Raw genomic sequence first — 16,312 nt, 5'->3', positions numbered from 1 at the left:
TGTAATAAAAATGTAGACGTTGTGATTCAATTGACTTTATCGCCACCGTGCGGCAAAGATGCGTGCGTGCACGTGTATTGTTAGTTGGTGTGCCAGTGTTTATGTACCTACCGTGCTGACAAGCCGTCTGTGTCTTTAAAGTATTAAAAACATGCATTTGAATATATCATGTATGCTTTAGGCAGCAACTTTTTTAGTAAGTCCAGAAAATGTGCCTTGTTTGTCTGAAAAGCTCTCAATAAATAATAGGGGGGAAAAAACTACATTTCCCATATCAGAATTCCCTAAACGGAAGTTACGTCTTTAGTCTTCCGCCGGTGTCAAGGGCATCGCAAACTTGCGTTAGCTAAACCTAGCAGTAGCTGTCTGCACGTGTGTTTAAAGGAGAGCCTTAAAGCCACCGTTTTGTTAACGACTCCGGTAGAAATGGACGGGTTCGGTTCAGACTTCTCGGCCGGTGGATCAGGCGGTAAAGTGGACACCGGGACGATCATGGAGCAGGTCAAGGTCCAGATCGCGGTGGCTAACGCGCAGGAGCTGCTGCAGGTAAACCAAATGGACACAGCTGCGAAGCTAGCAAGACTAACTAAAAACCTAACTCAGTGGAAGAGTAACGTGAAATTCGGTAAAGTTGTTTGGCGATGGTACGAGCACCCTCATTAATCTGGACACAAAGTTACATTAAGATATTGTTGTAATATTTGACTCAGAAACAGCAATAAGTAGACAGTGAAATGCTGTTAGCAAGATGTTAAGGTCCCCAAACCTCTGACCTCTTTAACCAGGTGTACCCTAAACCCCGGCTATATTTTTAACCAGCTTAAGTAGCGGTTTAGGTCTAGACCCAAAATTGCACTTAAGTGAGGTACTTGAGTTTATACTTGGTTACACTGAACCAGTGGTAAAAAAAAAAAAAAGTTATAATGTCTTTGTGTTTCAGAGAATGACTGACAAATGCTTCAAGAAGTGCATAGGTAAACCTGGAAGCACGCTGGACAACTCTGAGCAGGTATGCTGGGCTTTCAAGTTTGCTTTCAGATGAAAAAAAAATAAAAGACCAGAGCTGAAACAATCTGTTGTGATCTTATGACAATTTGCTGCTTTTCTTTGATTTCTATGATAATGGGGGGAATGTTTTTGCATTTTGGATTGTTGGTCAGACAAAAAAAGCAACTTAAATTCTAAATTCTGTAAAATTATAATAGCCATTTTAAAAAAAAAAAATTCATATATTATTTAATTAATGGTTAATTGGCAGAATGGTTTGTTGGTTGCAGCCTTATAGATAATGGGTTGTGTTTATGTCTTTCCTTTTCTCCTCACAGAAATGCATTGCCATGTGTATGGACCGATATATGGACGCCTGGAACACCGTGTCCCGAACGTACAACTCTAGATTACAGAGAGAAAGAGCTCGCATGTGAACATCCCTCTCCTCACCCGTTCCTTCACTTCCTCGGGCTGCTGCTCACAGTGAGGAGGAGCACAGCGTTTCCACTGGAGGCCAGCAGCTGTGCACAGGTGTGTCATGGCAGCTGCACACCATCGTCATCATAATACCTCACAAACAGACAGGCAAGCAGAGCCTGTGGACTCTAGCCATAACAATGTCTCTGTGGACATTTTCACTTTGCTCTGAGGAAGAGTTAAGCAACAAAGTTTGATTGTTTGTGTTTTTATGTTGTGGGTAATTAATCTTCTGGTTAACAAGTAAACATGCATTTGAAAAAGCTGCATTTACACCTGCATTTTTAATGCATGTAGGTCAGGAGAATTGAAAACTCTAATTTTCCTGTTGGAGCAAACATATGTGTGAATGTGTGTGTGTAAGTGTGTGCTAGCCCTGTGATTGACTTGCAACCTGGCCAAGGCGCAGGTGTATGCTGGGATATGTTTCAACCCTTTGTGCTCCTGAGAAGACAGTTTAAAAGATACATGCACTGTTGCAGCATGTCTTAAATTAGTCAGCTGACACCTTTGTGCCATCAAATTAAGGTAAACATGTCTTGTGTTTAAGAGCCTGTATAATTTGGACTCATGATACCTGTAATAACTGTAAACAAGACTTAAGTGTCACCACAATTGCTCCAAAAAAACTCTGTCAGCAGTGTCCCCAGGTTTGTTGCCTGTTCTTTTCATTGCGTTTATGCTCAGACCAAGACTAAACATTTGTGCAAAGAGAATAAACAGCATGACTGGAACCCCGAAGGGACAACACAGGGTTTCCTTAACAAGCTTTTACTCTGAAAGACCTACTTAGAATCAAAAGGAAGACTCTGAGGAGCAACTTGGTGTTTTCACAGCAGTGAACCTGACATTCACAAGCCTCAAAACAGTCCTATATCAAAGTACGCCCGGAGAACAAAACTGTTTTGTCTGACCTGTTTTCTAGTTGTCACTCTATCTGCCGCCCTCCACAGTAGTGGGCTTGTTTCAGCAGGGTCTGCCTTGCTGTACACGAGGCACTGAACCTTTCTCAGCTTCATGTGCACAGCTTGTCAGAAGTCTGGGAACCACAGTCCTTTTTCTCTATCCTGCTGAATTTATGTAGGGAAGTAAATGAAGCTTGTGAACATTATTTGCAGTGTGATTGTGAGCAAATGGAATGATTTTCATGAAAAAAAAATCAATAAATCTTATCAATCAGAGTCTTGTGTCTCTCATCAAAGAGTGTGTATATATTTTGGGCTTACCTTTATCTGGCAGCTGATAGCTCACTCCGTGGTAATCTCTATGCGCTTGCAGCCGAGCCCTGAAGCTGAAGACGAGTTTAAGCCCTAAGTAACAGAATCAAGTGCCCAAGGTTGTGTATGCTGTGGCACTGTCAACAAAACATTACCAGAAGTTCATCAAACTCAAGTCAAAATTACTTTAAAGCTTATCCAAGCACCACATTTTCATACAGAACTATATTTTCCCCCGGGAAACCCACCTTTCAGTAACAATTATTGTATTGCATCTTTGTGTTATTATCCAACAATAGATACAAAAAAAACACATGGAAATTTACCCATATATGAACCAAATACACCCAATCTGCCAAAACATTAAAGGGGACCTATTGTGCTCTTTAGGTTTTCCCTTTCCTTTGTTTTGTATAGCATTTTTCTGCTTTTAAAAGGTCTCTTAGGTAATAAAACCCAAAGTCCAAGCCAAAGGGAGCTCTCTTTACTTCAAACAACACTCCTAAGCTGCCTGAAACAACTCGTTTGAGTTTCAGTGTTCTATATTTGCATTTTATGTTTGCATTTTGGGGGTCTACTAGAATAGGTTTACATGCTTTAATGTTCAAAAACACATAATGTGTCTCATACTTCCCTTTGCTGCAACACCTCTGTCTGAGCTTATGTCCCGCCTCCTGAGAAGCCCAGTCTGCTCTGATTGGTCAGCTGGCTCTCTCTATGCACATTTTATTCTATTTGATTTGTTACATTGTGATATCACCAAATTACTGAAGAAAACACTGGAACTCAAACGAGCTGTTTCAGGCAGCTTAGGAGCAGTGCCCTCTGTAGGAGAGAGAGCTCTCTTTGGCTCGGACTTTGGGCTGTATTACTTAGGAGACCTTTTACAAGAACAAAAATGCTTCACAAATCACTAAAGAAAAGGGAAAACCCCAAAAAGCATAATAGGGCCCCTTTAAAACCACTGCCAGTTGAGGTGATTAACATATTGTTTCAATGCAATGTTCTGTTGGGAAATCATGGGTCCTGAAATTCATGTGAATGCCACTAAACATGTAGACAAAGTACCCCCCCCCCACAATAGCTATGACAATCCCCAATGGCAGTGACCCCCCCAATTGCCATTGCCATGAGTGGTGTGATCCCCAGCAACTGTTTGGGTGGGTGGAGTGTGTCAATTGGCATCCACTTAAATTCCAGGACCAAAGGTTTCCCAGCAGAACATTGCACTGTAACAAGCTGATCAGCGTTATTCACTTCACCCAGCAGTGGTTTTAATGTTTTGGCTGATCGGTCTATATTTCGAACCCCACACAAAATGAATTAAAAATGCACCATGTACCGCAAGTTTACCAGTCAGCAAAATAAATAACTGAAATAAATACTTTCAATCATGCACGTGCTAGCAGAACGTCCACAAGCCACAGTTCAGTGTTCTCCTTATTTCTTCAGTACATTATGAAAGAGGATGGTCCCAGTTCAGATGATTGCACAGTGTAGGAAACAGCACCTATGACCAGTAGGTCACACAGGTCAATACTGTGGAGACTACTGTGTATATGTGTGGCTTTTAGCGTGACTTTTGGTCCTTGTACAGTACAGTTTTCGATCAGAAAATCCACTGTGTTCACTCACAGCTCTGTTTTGCCTCTTCAGAAAGGCAGGTATGTGGATATCCATTTTCTGACAGATGTCACACGAGTGTAAACCCCCGGGAAACCAATTCGCCCACATCCATGTCCCCAGCTGGTCACTCCAGCAATAAACCACTGGCCAGAGGGCTCACGGCAGGTCAGCGGGCCTCCAGAGTCTCCCTGGATGACAAAGGAGTGGTGGGTTGAAAACAGCCTTTTAATAATTTGTTAGAAATCAAAATAACCTCAAGGCGCTGAGGTTTCCAGCACGTCAAGGAGAATAAAACTAAGAATGAGTGAGGCAGCAGAAGAGTAAGGTACAAAGAGAATGTCACTTGGATCGCTGCTGAGATGCCAGGTGCTTTGACCGAGACAGGAATGCATGAGGGTTTCCTTACATAAGAAGATTACAGAGAGGAAGCTGGTGAAAAGGGGGGCTCTGTATTTTTAACTCTGTCCCATCAGATAAGCATCTCTTTCAGAAGTGCTGCAATTTTCCTCAATGAGCAACACTTGCTTTTCTCCATCATTATAGTATCTCAAGTATTTTCAACCCATAAATTATTCCAATGCTTTTAATTTCTCTTATGGCAAGTCTTAGAAACCTGTAAAGGGCAAGATTTACTTTGGTCTGACCTGGTTAACCATCCACTGTAAAAGAGATTTATCAGAGCCACAGCCCTATTTCCTCTGACCCTTTGCTCACTTGTTTAATCTCAATCCACAATCTTATTGCTCAGATGCTGCCAAGACTGCAGCACCCAGATGTCCGGCTCATTTCCAGGCTGTGTTAACGGTATTTGTGTCACATAGTATAAAGTCCTGCATCTTACCAAACAGGTGTCCCTGCCTCCCTCCATGTAACCAGCACACATCATGTTAGGAGTCAGCACGTTTCCATATGACTGCTGACAGTCTGCTTGGTCGATGATGTTTACTGCGGCTTTCTGCAGCAGGTTGGTCAGCGAACCTGCACCAAAAAGTAATTATTATGTTAGTGATTAATGCATTTTTACAAAGGATAAATCAGATTATAAAACTGTTTCTGGAAAGACAAGTTGTTGCATTTTTAAGAGGTTTTTTTTGGGGGGTTTTTTAACAGCTGTGAGCACCACAAACCAAATTCCATTCACCTCCATTGTTCTGGCAGTTTAACTTATGGATAAGTCAGAATCTCAGTGGATAAAAGTAAAACTGTCTGCAGTGCTACATAGAAAAAAGTGAGAAATACAGTGTAGAATAGACCTGAGCCAGCCCTACACATTAGACTATATAAGCAGTTGCTAAGGGACACCTAGAAAAGTTTTTTTTTAATTGAACATGAGTCAATAAGAAAATAAAAATGTAACTTCCCCAAAAAAAATAAAAATAAAAATGGCAGCATTTCACAGCATTTTTACCAATAAATACTGATGACAAACTGTGGATGTTTAAACTAGTTAGGAATGTACTGTCCCACTATACAAGATTATATTTACAAGTTTCTCATGAGAAATTATATGGAAAAGTACAAGTACAAGTATGTGAATGATCACAGTAATAATAATCCATAATGAAAAAAACTACATTTGATTGAAGCAAGACTAAACTACTTGACTAAAGTTTTCTAAACTAATCCTAAACTTACTGCTTATTTACAATATTTGATTAAAATGTTCACTTTTTACGTTATTAGACATTTTCCCCTCACCTTGTACCAGACTTTGGGCAATAGTATTAGACATTTGTTTAAAAAAAAAAAAAAAAAGCATGTTCTTCAACATATGGTTTCCTTCTGCATTTTAACTTTTTGGTTGTATCATATCCTGTCTACATCTGAACATCTCACACATACATACAGGTGAGATTTAATTCAGATAATTCCTGATATTGCACAAGTGTATTGTCAGTGTTGTGCAGACTATGACAGTCCACAACTAAAACACTTGTTGAAATTCCCTGTGGATAATGTTGTCCAATTGTCCAGTGTGCTGTAACGCAAACATATCATTATGCAATATGCTTGATGCTCTCCAGATAACCGAGTGTCATGTCAGAGGGCATTTAAATATCTCACCTCCTTCCCTCATAGATCCCCAGCCTGCAATGTAGCACTCTACATTCTGGATGAATCGGTGCACTGGTGAGGGGAGACACACAGACTGGATGGTGTAGGACATGTGGGCTGGGGTTGCCAGCTCCAACAGAGCCACATCATGGTCCATGTTGGTGTCATTAAAGGCTGGGTTAATGATGACTCTCTGGATGGGGATGACCAGAGCTCCTACCCCAGAGCGCAGCACAGATCCCAGGCTCACAGCCCAGTTAGTGGGGCTCGGGTCACTATAAATAAAGATAGGCTCAGTTACATTCTGGATGTAATGGGAGAATCAGTTTTTTGAGGTGAACAAATAATTTTGGGGCACAGTTTAGGTTTAGCAGTACCTTTTGAAGCAATGCGCCGCTGTGAGTAACCATTTGCTGTGAATGAGCGTGGCGCCACAACGGTGCAGTCTCTGATATTGGAGACTGCCAATCCAAGGCCACTCCCCCCTTCGTGCTGTTACTCCACCTACGATCCTGTGGGAGCCCAGTGCAGGACGTGCGCCGCAGTCTAAAACAAAAACATGCATCAGAAGAATTTCCTTAGGTAATTAGTTTTGGAAATGGTGCTACATCGCCAGAGAAAACAGAGAAAGAGGGCTGTGGCGTTTGCTTTTGCTCAAGAGATAGATAACCTTCAACTACCACAATGCACTGCACCGCACTGGACTAATAAATGTTCCCGATGGTGGGTGGCATGATGAAAGCTTGGTTGTGTTTCCACAGGAAATAATATGGTGGGGAGGTGGTAACAAATGACCCCAAATTACAGTTAAACTGTAAGCTAAAATATGTTTCTGAAAATATGTAGGCGAGAAACAGGCAGATTTTTGGTTTACATTTGATCCGCTCTGCTTTGTTTTACAGTTTGATCTGAGTTTGGTCTGTGTTTCAGGGAGAGACTGAAAGGTGCAGCTCTCTTTCTTGATTTGGCTTCATACTCTGTGTCCGTGGGCAGATCTGTAGTTCATGCAACAGACCATAAGCCAGCGAAGAGCTGCTGGATGACAGATTTGAGCTGGTGGATGAGCAGGGGGATCTGGATGCTGGTAAGATGGAGGGTAGTTTACACAGTTCATTTACACATTACTAACACTGTTATGCTAAAAAGCTGGTTGGAAATCGACAAAGTGTCCCTTTAAATCCAGTATGTGGACTTTTTTTTTTTACTCATATAAACCTACCACAGTTTCTTTCATCGGCTTGATTGGGGCAGTCTGGGACTCCGTCACACTCTGGGTTGACTTTGCTGATGCAGGAGGAGGCGCTGCACTGGAAGTTTCCAGTGCAGTTCAAGACTGGAAGACACGACGGACAAATCATGTAGCATGACTGTTAGACTACTCAGTGATACTATATTCATGACTGACTTTATTGTGTTCCTCTTGGGTAACTGATTAATGAGTGACCAGTGAAGTGCAGTATTTCAATTAAATTTATTTAAAATACATTTTGAAATACTTTTGAGTATTTTGTAATTTCTATTTTGCTTGACAGAAAAAAAGGAATCTAAGAGCTTGTACTTTTGTATTTGAAATACATAACATTATTTACTATGTAATTTTATTAATAAAAAACACATTTTTATCGCCAAATTTAAAGTGTAGATGAAAAACCCCATTTAGCATAATCAGAGTCTTTGACTAAATGCAAGTGAATCACGTTACACACATGTTGGGTCCAGCAATGTGCTCAGAGCTTCCATATATTTCATATATGTGATCCCCTCAGTTTGTATAGGATGTATTTTCAAATTACAAATCACTTTTATTATAATTAAATACATGTTATCATACCAGTATTTTGTATTTTATTTTGATACATTTGATGAGCAAGTATTTCTAATTTGTAAAAAGATATTTTTGATGTAGTTTTGCCCCTCTCGGTGAGTGACAGATAAAATAAGCTGCGACATTACCAGGTAGCGTTGGTGCAGGTGACACGTTCATGGCTATGGTCCTGGGTACTGCTGGATCATTAAAGCTTCTTCCTGTCACAGTAACTGGCACGGTAGGAGCGTACTGGAAGTAATCATGGGCCAAGCTGGGATCTGCGTGGCTTAGAATCCAGTTGCGGAGCCTGGTGACGCGGGAATAAACCCCAGGCCTGTTGATCTGTGCACAGCCCACACCCCAACTCACCACCCCAGCCAGGAAAAACCTCCCCGGGGCCCCCTCACACACCAGAGGTCCTCCAGAGTCACCCTGCAGGGAAAACACAAGACAAATGATTCTCTTATCTCTAATCACTCGAGTTTGTTTTTTTGCATGTTTTGACATTTAACTGCTCATTAGCAGAATCTGAACTGTGTTTAGGAAAATTAGATTTATTTCTATACTCACATGGTAATAACCGCAACAGCCAACAGACCTCTATTTTTAGGATGGGACCAGTGCTAACATACATTTTTGACCCTACTTATAGTTTCAGGAGCACAGGTATACACACTTTCCCCCAAGAAAAGACAGTATTGTAAGAAAAATGTAACTCGATAGTTCGTGCTATTGTGGCCGCCTTACGTGAAGGAAGTGATACAGCACTGACCTGACAAGAGTCCACCTTGCCCTGCAGGAATCCTGCACACATCATATTGTGAGAAACAGCTCCTCTGTACACGGAGGATTTATTGCACACCTTGGAGTCAATGATTTTCACCACTGCCTTCTGCAGTGTGGGAGGCACCGCAGCTGAATGGTAGAAGAGCACAGGACGACTGAATTACTCAGACTGATCGTATTTCAACACGCAGTCCTGCTGCAATGGAAATGTTGATAAAAACAGTTATTCTTAACAAACAAGGTACAACAGCTTTCAAGATTTTAGGATGTACTGCAAATCTAGATTAACTTCACATAGAGTTGGAGGACGTACTGTAGTTATACCATGAAATGAGACTTGATGTCATGTGGGACTTTGGTTTTTATAATATAGTTTAAATCTGATTTTTTTCCTTGTCCGAAAGCCGACATTACCATTGATGGATACAACTTTCTAAACTTACTGACACTGAATGTTTAGTTGTAGTATCTTCATTATAAATTGTTTGTTTTTCCATTATCATCTTGTAGGAAAATATAATCTGGAAGCAGAGGTGTGGACTTTGATTACTATAGCTTTGGCAAAATCAAAAAAGACTTGTTTAAACCAGTCCAAAAGTGTACAGTCAAGTTGCAGGAAAGATCCATTAAAAAAAAAAGGTTACATTACTGAGCACCAGTTGGAAAAAAAAATCATACCAAAGATAATTTCAATCAAATAGCCTAAAAAAACTACATGGTGCTCAACAATAACATAAATTGCAGTGGGCACAACATGCAGGTTGAAAGTTACGGACGAAGATGCAACAACTTTTGAGGCTGCATAAAGAACAGTTAAATCAAGGCTAACATTAACATAGTAAGTGTGCTATTTCTAAGTTTCTCTAATTGCCTAAATGTAATGTTGGCATTAAGTTTGCTGAAGAATACATTGTGACTTGTTTAGAACTTGAAGGTCAAAGTTTAGGACTTGGATTTTGTTAGTCTTGACTTGAGGCATGAATGGCATACAAAACAATGACTGGGTCCCACCTCTGCCTGAAAGCTAATAATAATCACTATTGACGTCATAATGTCGGGTACTGAAAAAAAGAGGTAATTTTCCCTCTAAGTTGCGCATCTATTGACGTGTTGATGTGTACTGCTGCAGGCAGACTCACGATTAAACTGGTGTAGTGCGCCCCACCCCGAAACCACACAGCTCTGTCCGGGGGCGAACACATGAGACGGGGAGGGCAGACAGATAGGCTGGATGTAAGAGCTGAAGGTGACAGGGGTCTCCAGCTCCAGCACACTGACATCGTTGTCAGTGGTCATGGGATTGTAGTCTGGAGACACAACCAGCGACTTGATGTTAATTGTTGTGGACTCAGACTCCTCGCCGCTCACTAGTCGGGCACCAACCAGGGCCGTCCACTCACTGGGGTCATTGTCCCTAGAAACAGAAAGGAAAGGGATGATGGAGGTTTTAAATATACATGCAAGTCATGTATTAGCACAATCTACAGTAATTAAAATGGGTTAATGGTTTCTTAATTTATTTTTGCTGTTCTGTCACTGCTTGAGAGATAATTTAAAAGCTCCACAGTGACTTGGAAAGACGCCTACCTCTCAAAGCAGTGTGCTGCGCTGACCAGCCAGCGTTCATTTATGATGGAGGCTCCGCACATGTGGCGTCCATGGAACCTCAGACTGACCTGCCATGGGAGCTCTCCTTGCCGAGCATCCTCTCCGCCCACCACCCGACTCCCCATAGCGGGACGTGTACCACAGGCTGAGGGGAAAAGTTGGATGATGCAGTCAAGATGGAGATGAAGCAGTAATGTTTTCTTCTAACAGGTGTGTCAGTAACCTCAAATTTACAATAAGAGCCATCAGTGCTTGTGTATTCTGTATCCTTTATTATGTTTTTATATTTTATTGCTCTGTAAAGCACTTTGTTTTGCCCTGTTGGATGAAATGTGCTATAAATAAAGCTGCCTTGCCTATTAAGCTGCAGTCCGTGGTAACTGTGCAAGTTTTTTTTTTTTGTTTTGTTTTTTTTTTTTACCAATAACAACTAAAAGAAAATCAACAATGAGCCTGAAAAGGACAGTAGTAAAATTTGTAGTTTCAAGAGTCATTCACCACAATGAGCTTCATCAGATCCATCTGCACAGTCAGGGATGAAGTCGCACTCTGGATTCAGTTTGGTGACACACTCTCCATTGTCACAAGTGAAGGTGTTGTCAGGACACCTGGCTGGAGAGCAAAGATGATATAAAACTGTTAGGATGAGAATTATAGATAAAAATGCAATATGAACATGCGCATCACAAGGATGAATAGAGAATTAAAACAATATTTTGAGAGGAAAATCAACATTGGTATAAAATAATATGAATTTTATGTTTCTTCACAGTATTCTTTGTTTTCACCTGAGGTATTTAGGTGCAAGAAGGATGGAAAGGTTCACATTCTCTGTCCGTCCTAAAACAGAACTTACATACCGATATGTGCATTGCAAGAGTTGTTGTTCACTAAAATTATTCCTTCTGTTCATACTGTATGAAAAAAAATCATTCCTAACATGACTTTTGGAGGGATGTCTTCAAAACCAGTATGGTCAGCATGTGAGTGTCCTTTTATGATCTTAAAAATGTTGACCTGTCCTTTAAAAGTCACAGAAAAGAGTCAGTTCTTTTAAGGTACAGGTGCAGGAATTGTCGGTCACTTTTTATTAACAGTATCACCCATGAAAGTGATAACCAACATAATATTCTTTCTCATTTGCTATATTATTTTTTTTTTGTTTTTTTGAAACTGTGTCTGCAACTTTTGCAGCGTACAGTGATGTGTACTGCTTACGGTCTGTCACCAGGTTGCCATCTTTTAATTAAGTCCCTACTGCACATGCTCACTGAACCCAGGGATGCCCTTGAATATAGCAAGAAATACGAGTCTGCAGATAAATACACCCCCACACACTTTTAGAGGGTCATGATTATTGCAAGGAATTAGTCTGTACATTAAAAATAAATAAATAAAAAATCTTGTACATGATACATAAATCTTTAAATGATATAGATTTCTTTAAAAAGACAGAAAAGGACATTTGTCTGTAATTAACAAGTCAACGTGTCACACTATTTGCCCTGATATTACAAAAAAACTGTTTTGGTATTCCAGTACACTGTAAATATATGCTGGAAGATCATGTGCTGGCACACTTCACCATGGATCACCAACATAATCACTCACCTATCATCTCATCTCCAATTGCATAAAAAGACTTCCCACTGGCTCCTATGAATGAGGAGACAGACAAACATTAGATCCTGTGAGGACGGATGACACCCTGAGACAACATATTCTACAGCTGTGCCCTATTTTTGTCACCCCAACTACACACATCTACTTGTAGGCTGCAGACAGTCTACTGATGACAGTATTTTTTCAATACCCAGTAAGATGATAGCGTTGATCTCTCCAAATCCTGGCACCTCCAGTGGTTTCCCATGCATGACTGAGCTTAGTCCTGCTCTCAGCAGGTCCTGAATAAAGTTTTCTGAATACTGCTGGATCTTAGACACCCTGAAGACCAGTCTGAAGGTTGCCATCACTTCACCATTAATGTTACTGGGAAGAAACAGACATTGTTGGTGGTTAAGTCTTCTGGATGTTTTCTGGCTTGGAGTAAATGATCCACCTCACTTCAGTTTTTACTCACCCATAGGCAACAATACTCCAATCAACATAGTGATGCGATATCGACGAGGCAGTGAAGACATATTTAATCTGTAATTAAGTTCAAATGTACAGTTTAAGACTTTAAAAAGAAACTGCTGTGCTCTCAATAGTGACAGTCTGTACAAACCTTGGACTTTAAAACTGAGGTCAGTACTATGGAGAAACCAGAGTTCTCCTCCCGCAGAGCTGGATCATACTTCAGACCTCTCAGCTCCACTGTCTCCATAAAATAATGCTGCTCCTGCACCAGATAGGCTGGAAACAACAGTGGAAATAATGGATTATTACAGATAGCTTCACAGAATAATAACATTTTGAAATTGTCTATAACAGAGTAATAGTTCATCACATATTATACTTGTATAATACATGTTGAAGTATGCAGTTGTGTGATGATGTGCCACTCACCAATAAGCAGGCCTACAAAAACCCCAATAACGAGGAAGAAGAGGAGGAAAGCTATGAGGGTGCTCCTGCAGCAGGCAGGGTTTGAGGGAGCAGAGGAGGTGCCCGGAGAGGACCACTGCCCTCCTCCTCCATCATCCTTCTTCACCTCCATGTTGGATTCACAGCACCAACCTCACAATTTACATCCCACTGTATCCAGTATCATAATGCCCCACAGACAAAATGATCCAGTCCTGGTTACAAAAATAAATTAATAAAATATACATATATATATAAATAGTGACAAATATTTGAGGACACTTTTAAATACATCATTAGACTGAGATTTTATGGTGATTGGGGCATTATAAATTACTGCACTGGTTACAATAAGACATACCCTGATACCAGTAAGAACATATATATTATTCTATATTACAATATGATATATGTATTACGCTCCACTGCTATGCATTTTGACAGATTAAACTCTGCACACATATAAACAAAAACGACTTAAATCAAAGTTTAATATCATCGGACACTCAGTAAATACGGAATGATATTTATCGTCATTCATACAAGACAAATTCAACAGCGGTTAAAAAGGTGATCCCAAAAATTAAGGCGTGAGATACCACTAATAACATTACCAAAAAAGAAAAAAAAAAGAAGTGTAGCTTGCTGGGCGATAATGAAAACATAAAAAAATACAAGAAGCCCATTAAAGAAAATGTCGATTGTAAACTATTTCAGACACAGACACATTCAGCAGTGATTCTGTTCAGGAGAGCTGACTAAGATTGTCAGGACGCGCGTAAAAGAGACCTGGGAGGCCATGTTTCCTGACGATTATAGATCGGATGTTGAAATAGATCACACTAACATCAAGTCAACTTCTCCCAAGTTTTGAAGATAATAGGATTTCAATAATTAAATGGCCGCGGTAACAAAAAAAAAATCCACTGCACCAGTAAATTACGCACCGTGACTCCAGGTGCCCCGCAGCGCACAGCACGAAACAAAAACAGCTTTATGTTCTGAGGTAAACCCACTCACCTCTTTCTCCTGAACACTGACATTCACGAAATCCCGCAGCTCTCAGTGCGTGACCTGGCGCACACAAGAATAGATACATGGATGGAGGAAGACACGGCAGAGAGGTCCGCTATTTGTTCCACCTGCCAAGGGGCGTGCCGTGTCCGTCCCGCAGGTAGCTCACCTTTTCAGTTTACTTTAGACAGTTCGGCTTGGCTTCAGAAATCCCCGGCCGACCCTCCTCCCATCGGTCTTGATCCCTTCAGTTACACCCCAGTGTGCACAAGCATTTCCACCGTCACCTCAGAGCTCCCATAATCTCCAGGTAAATAATAAACCGCGGCTACTCCTTTACGCACATGACAGCAGGTTGGATGAAAATTATGCAAAAAAGGCATAAAAAAATCTCAGTGGAGCTCAGTGCTCCCTCTAGCTGCCGCCTGCCGGTGCTCCATTGACACAGTGACTGAGCAGCAGAGGAGGAGCGAAGCCTCCAGGTATTCTGGCTGCATGTCTCAGGCTCACAACACCTGGCAAACCATTAGGCTCCTTTTACCTGGATTATAGTTTCTCTAATCTGTTAAAGTGCCTTCACAGCGAGTTTATTAACCTACTGCACTTAGTCTGACAGTGAGAGAGGGACTGTAATAAACTAAAAAAAAATATATAAAATTCACTATTCTGTGATGATATAAAAATATAAGCTATACTAACAAATTTAAATGTTAAAGGTTAACTTCAGTATTTTCAACCTGGACTCTTTTTCCCTTTTTTGTGTCTAAGTGACTGGTATAAATGCCAGTTTTTCCAATTCTTCCAGTTTTGAATAGCATGGCTACACACTTTTTTACATCAGTTTACATCCTGTAAAAGTGCTTTTGCAACTGACAGACTCAGGTTGTTATTAAAAGTGTCTGACGACATAATAGAAAGGATTTCTAAAGAGACAGACCTCTTTGTTATAGAGCAGGATCCTTTTTGTCAAACCAGAAACAGCAAATTCAATCATCAATCAAAATCAGCCAACCCACAGGACTCTGTTTACATAAACAGAAATCATAGTAAAACACTTGATTGAAATAAACCCATAACTCACCCAGTTAGATGTTAAAACAATATTTTGGCTCAATATATGTTGGCTCTACACTCTTTAATTACTGTTTATTTACACAGAGTCTGGTGGCTTTGGCAACAGGCATTATAGGGCTGTTTCTAGTTAACAAAACAGATCTTACTCTTAAATAAAAAGGTCTAATTCTGTTGGGATCCTTTCTATAATTATGGCAGACCCTTAGAATAATAATCTGAGCCACTTATAGTGATTGTAGACTGAAACTACACAAATGCCTGTTTGCTCCTGCTGGCCACAGCCCTTTCACTCAATAATGGGCCAATTTTAGAAAATATTGTTCCCAAAGGTCACATAGACAAACAAAAAATAGAAAATAGGGTCCAGGTTGAAAAATACCAGCTTCCCTTTAAATAGAAGCGATTCAGGATGACCTGTTCACAATAGAGAAAAAAACACAACTATGAGTGGCAAAACTGGAAAATCTAGTGTTAAAAATGGTGTTTTGATAACATTGCCTTGTTTAAAATGACTTAGATCCTATTTTAATAAAAAATTCGAGTCAGATGCCAATATATAATCCCTCTCTGAAGGAACAATCCTAACAAAGCTAAATGAGCTTACTTAAATATTCCCCCACCCTGCCTAAAGCACCACTGAGTCAGAGCAGTTATTACCACAAATGTCTCTTTGTCAGTGTGCAGACAGGCTTGAGTGGCTTATCTTCACACTCACAGCACACACACTCTTTATTCCTTTACACACTTTGAAAGATCCCAATCAAATACTTCTGTTACTGCGTGAAAAAAAAAGGACAGAGCTGTGGCCAATCCAGCCGTTCGTTCCAGAATACCATCAAATGGTGGTTAAAAAGTCAAACAACTGGTCTGAACTAGCTGATTTCACCAGCAAATTGTTTTTCTGATCAAAGAAGACGGCAATGACACCGAGCTGAGTAGGAGAGTAACTCTACAAAATACCAGTGGGTCAGTGGGTCTGCTGAATTGGATATAATCCTTACTGGAAAAGTCTGCTTGGCTCAAGACTGCTGAGCTACACAGAAAACTGCAGCTCAGTACCGATTTATTTGCTCCAAATGTCAGCGATCTCCCAAAAATCACTGAATGAAGATTCTTCCACCACGTTCTCCAT

General features: G+C 40.5%; 2 protein-coding genes across 2 annotated transcripts; one reads left to right on the top strand and one right to left on the bottom strand.

The window, feature by feature from the left end:
• The first annotated feature begins 295 nt into the window (after window positions 1-295).
• On the top strand, window positions 296-2,648 carry timm13 (translocase of inner mitochondrial membrane 13 homolog (yeast)). Its single transcript, XM_042482273.2, has 3 exons — window positions 296-546; window positions 941-1,009; window positions 1,326-2,648. The coding sequence occupies exons 1-3, from the start codon at window positions 427-429 to the stop codon at window positions 1,422-1,424; spliced, it is 288 nt and encodes a 95-aa protein (XP_042338207.1). The 5' UTR covers window positions 296-426; the 3' UTR covers window positions 1,425-2,648.
• Window positions 2,649-2,762: 114 nt separating this feature from the next.
• Window positions 2,763-16,209, bottom strand: tmprss9 (transmembrane serine protease 9). The gene is made up of 15 exons (XM_042484028.2): window positions 13,075-16,209; window positions 12,794-12,921; window positions 12,647-12,714; window positions 12,380-12,555; window positions 12,178-12,222; window positions 11,065-11,178; window positions 10,546-10,711; window positions 10,098-10,372; window positions 8,945-9,087; window positions 8,319-8,604; window positions 7,585-7,698; window positions 6,743-6,911; window positions 6,375-6,640; window positions 5,152-5,288; window positions 2,763-4,498 (listed from the first exon to the last, which is right to left on the bottom strand). Exons 1-15 carry the CDS (start codon window positions 13,223-13,225, stop codon window positions 4,337-4,339), a joined length of 2,400 nt encoding a protein of 799 aa, XP_042339962.2. The 5' UTR covers window positions 13,226-16,209; the 3' UTR covers window positions 2,763-4,336.
• Between the last annotated feature and the right edge of the window lie 103 nt (window positions 16,210-16,312).

Source organism: Plectropomus leopardus, chromosome 5, assembly GCF_026936395.1.
Source record: "Plectropomus leopardus strain MGB_pleo_1.0 chromosome 5, ASM2693639v1, whole genome shotgun sequence".
NCBI classification, from domain to species: domain Eukaryota; kingdom Metazoa; phylum Chordata; class Actinopteri; order Perciformes; family Serranidae; genus Plectropomus; species Plectropomus leopardus.
Note: the sequence above shows the minus strand (reverse complement) of the source record. Positions and strands in the feature narration are given on the sequence as shown.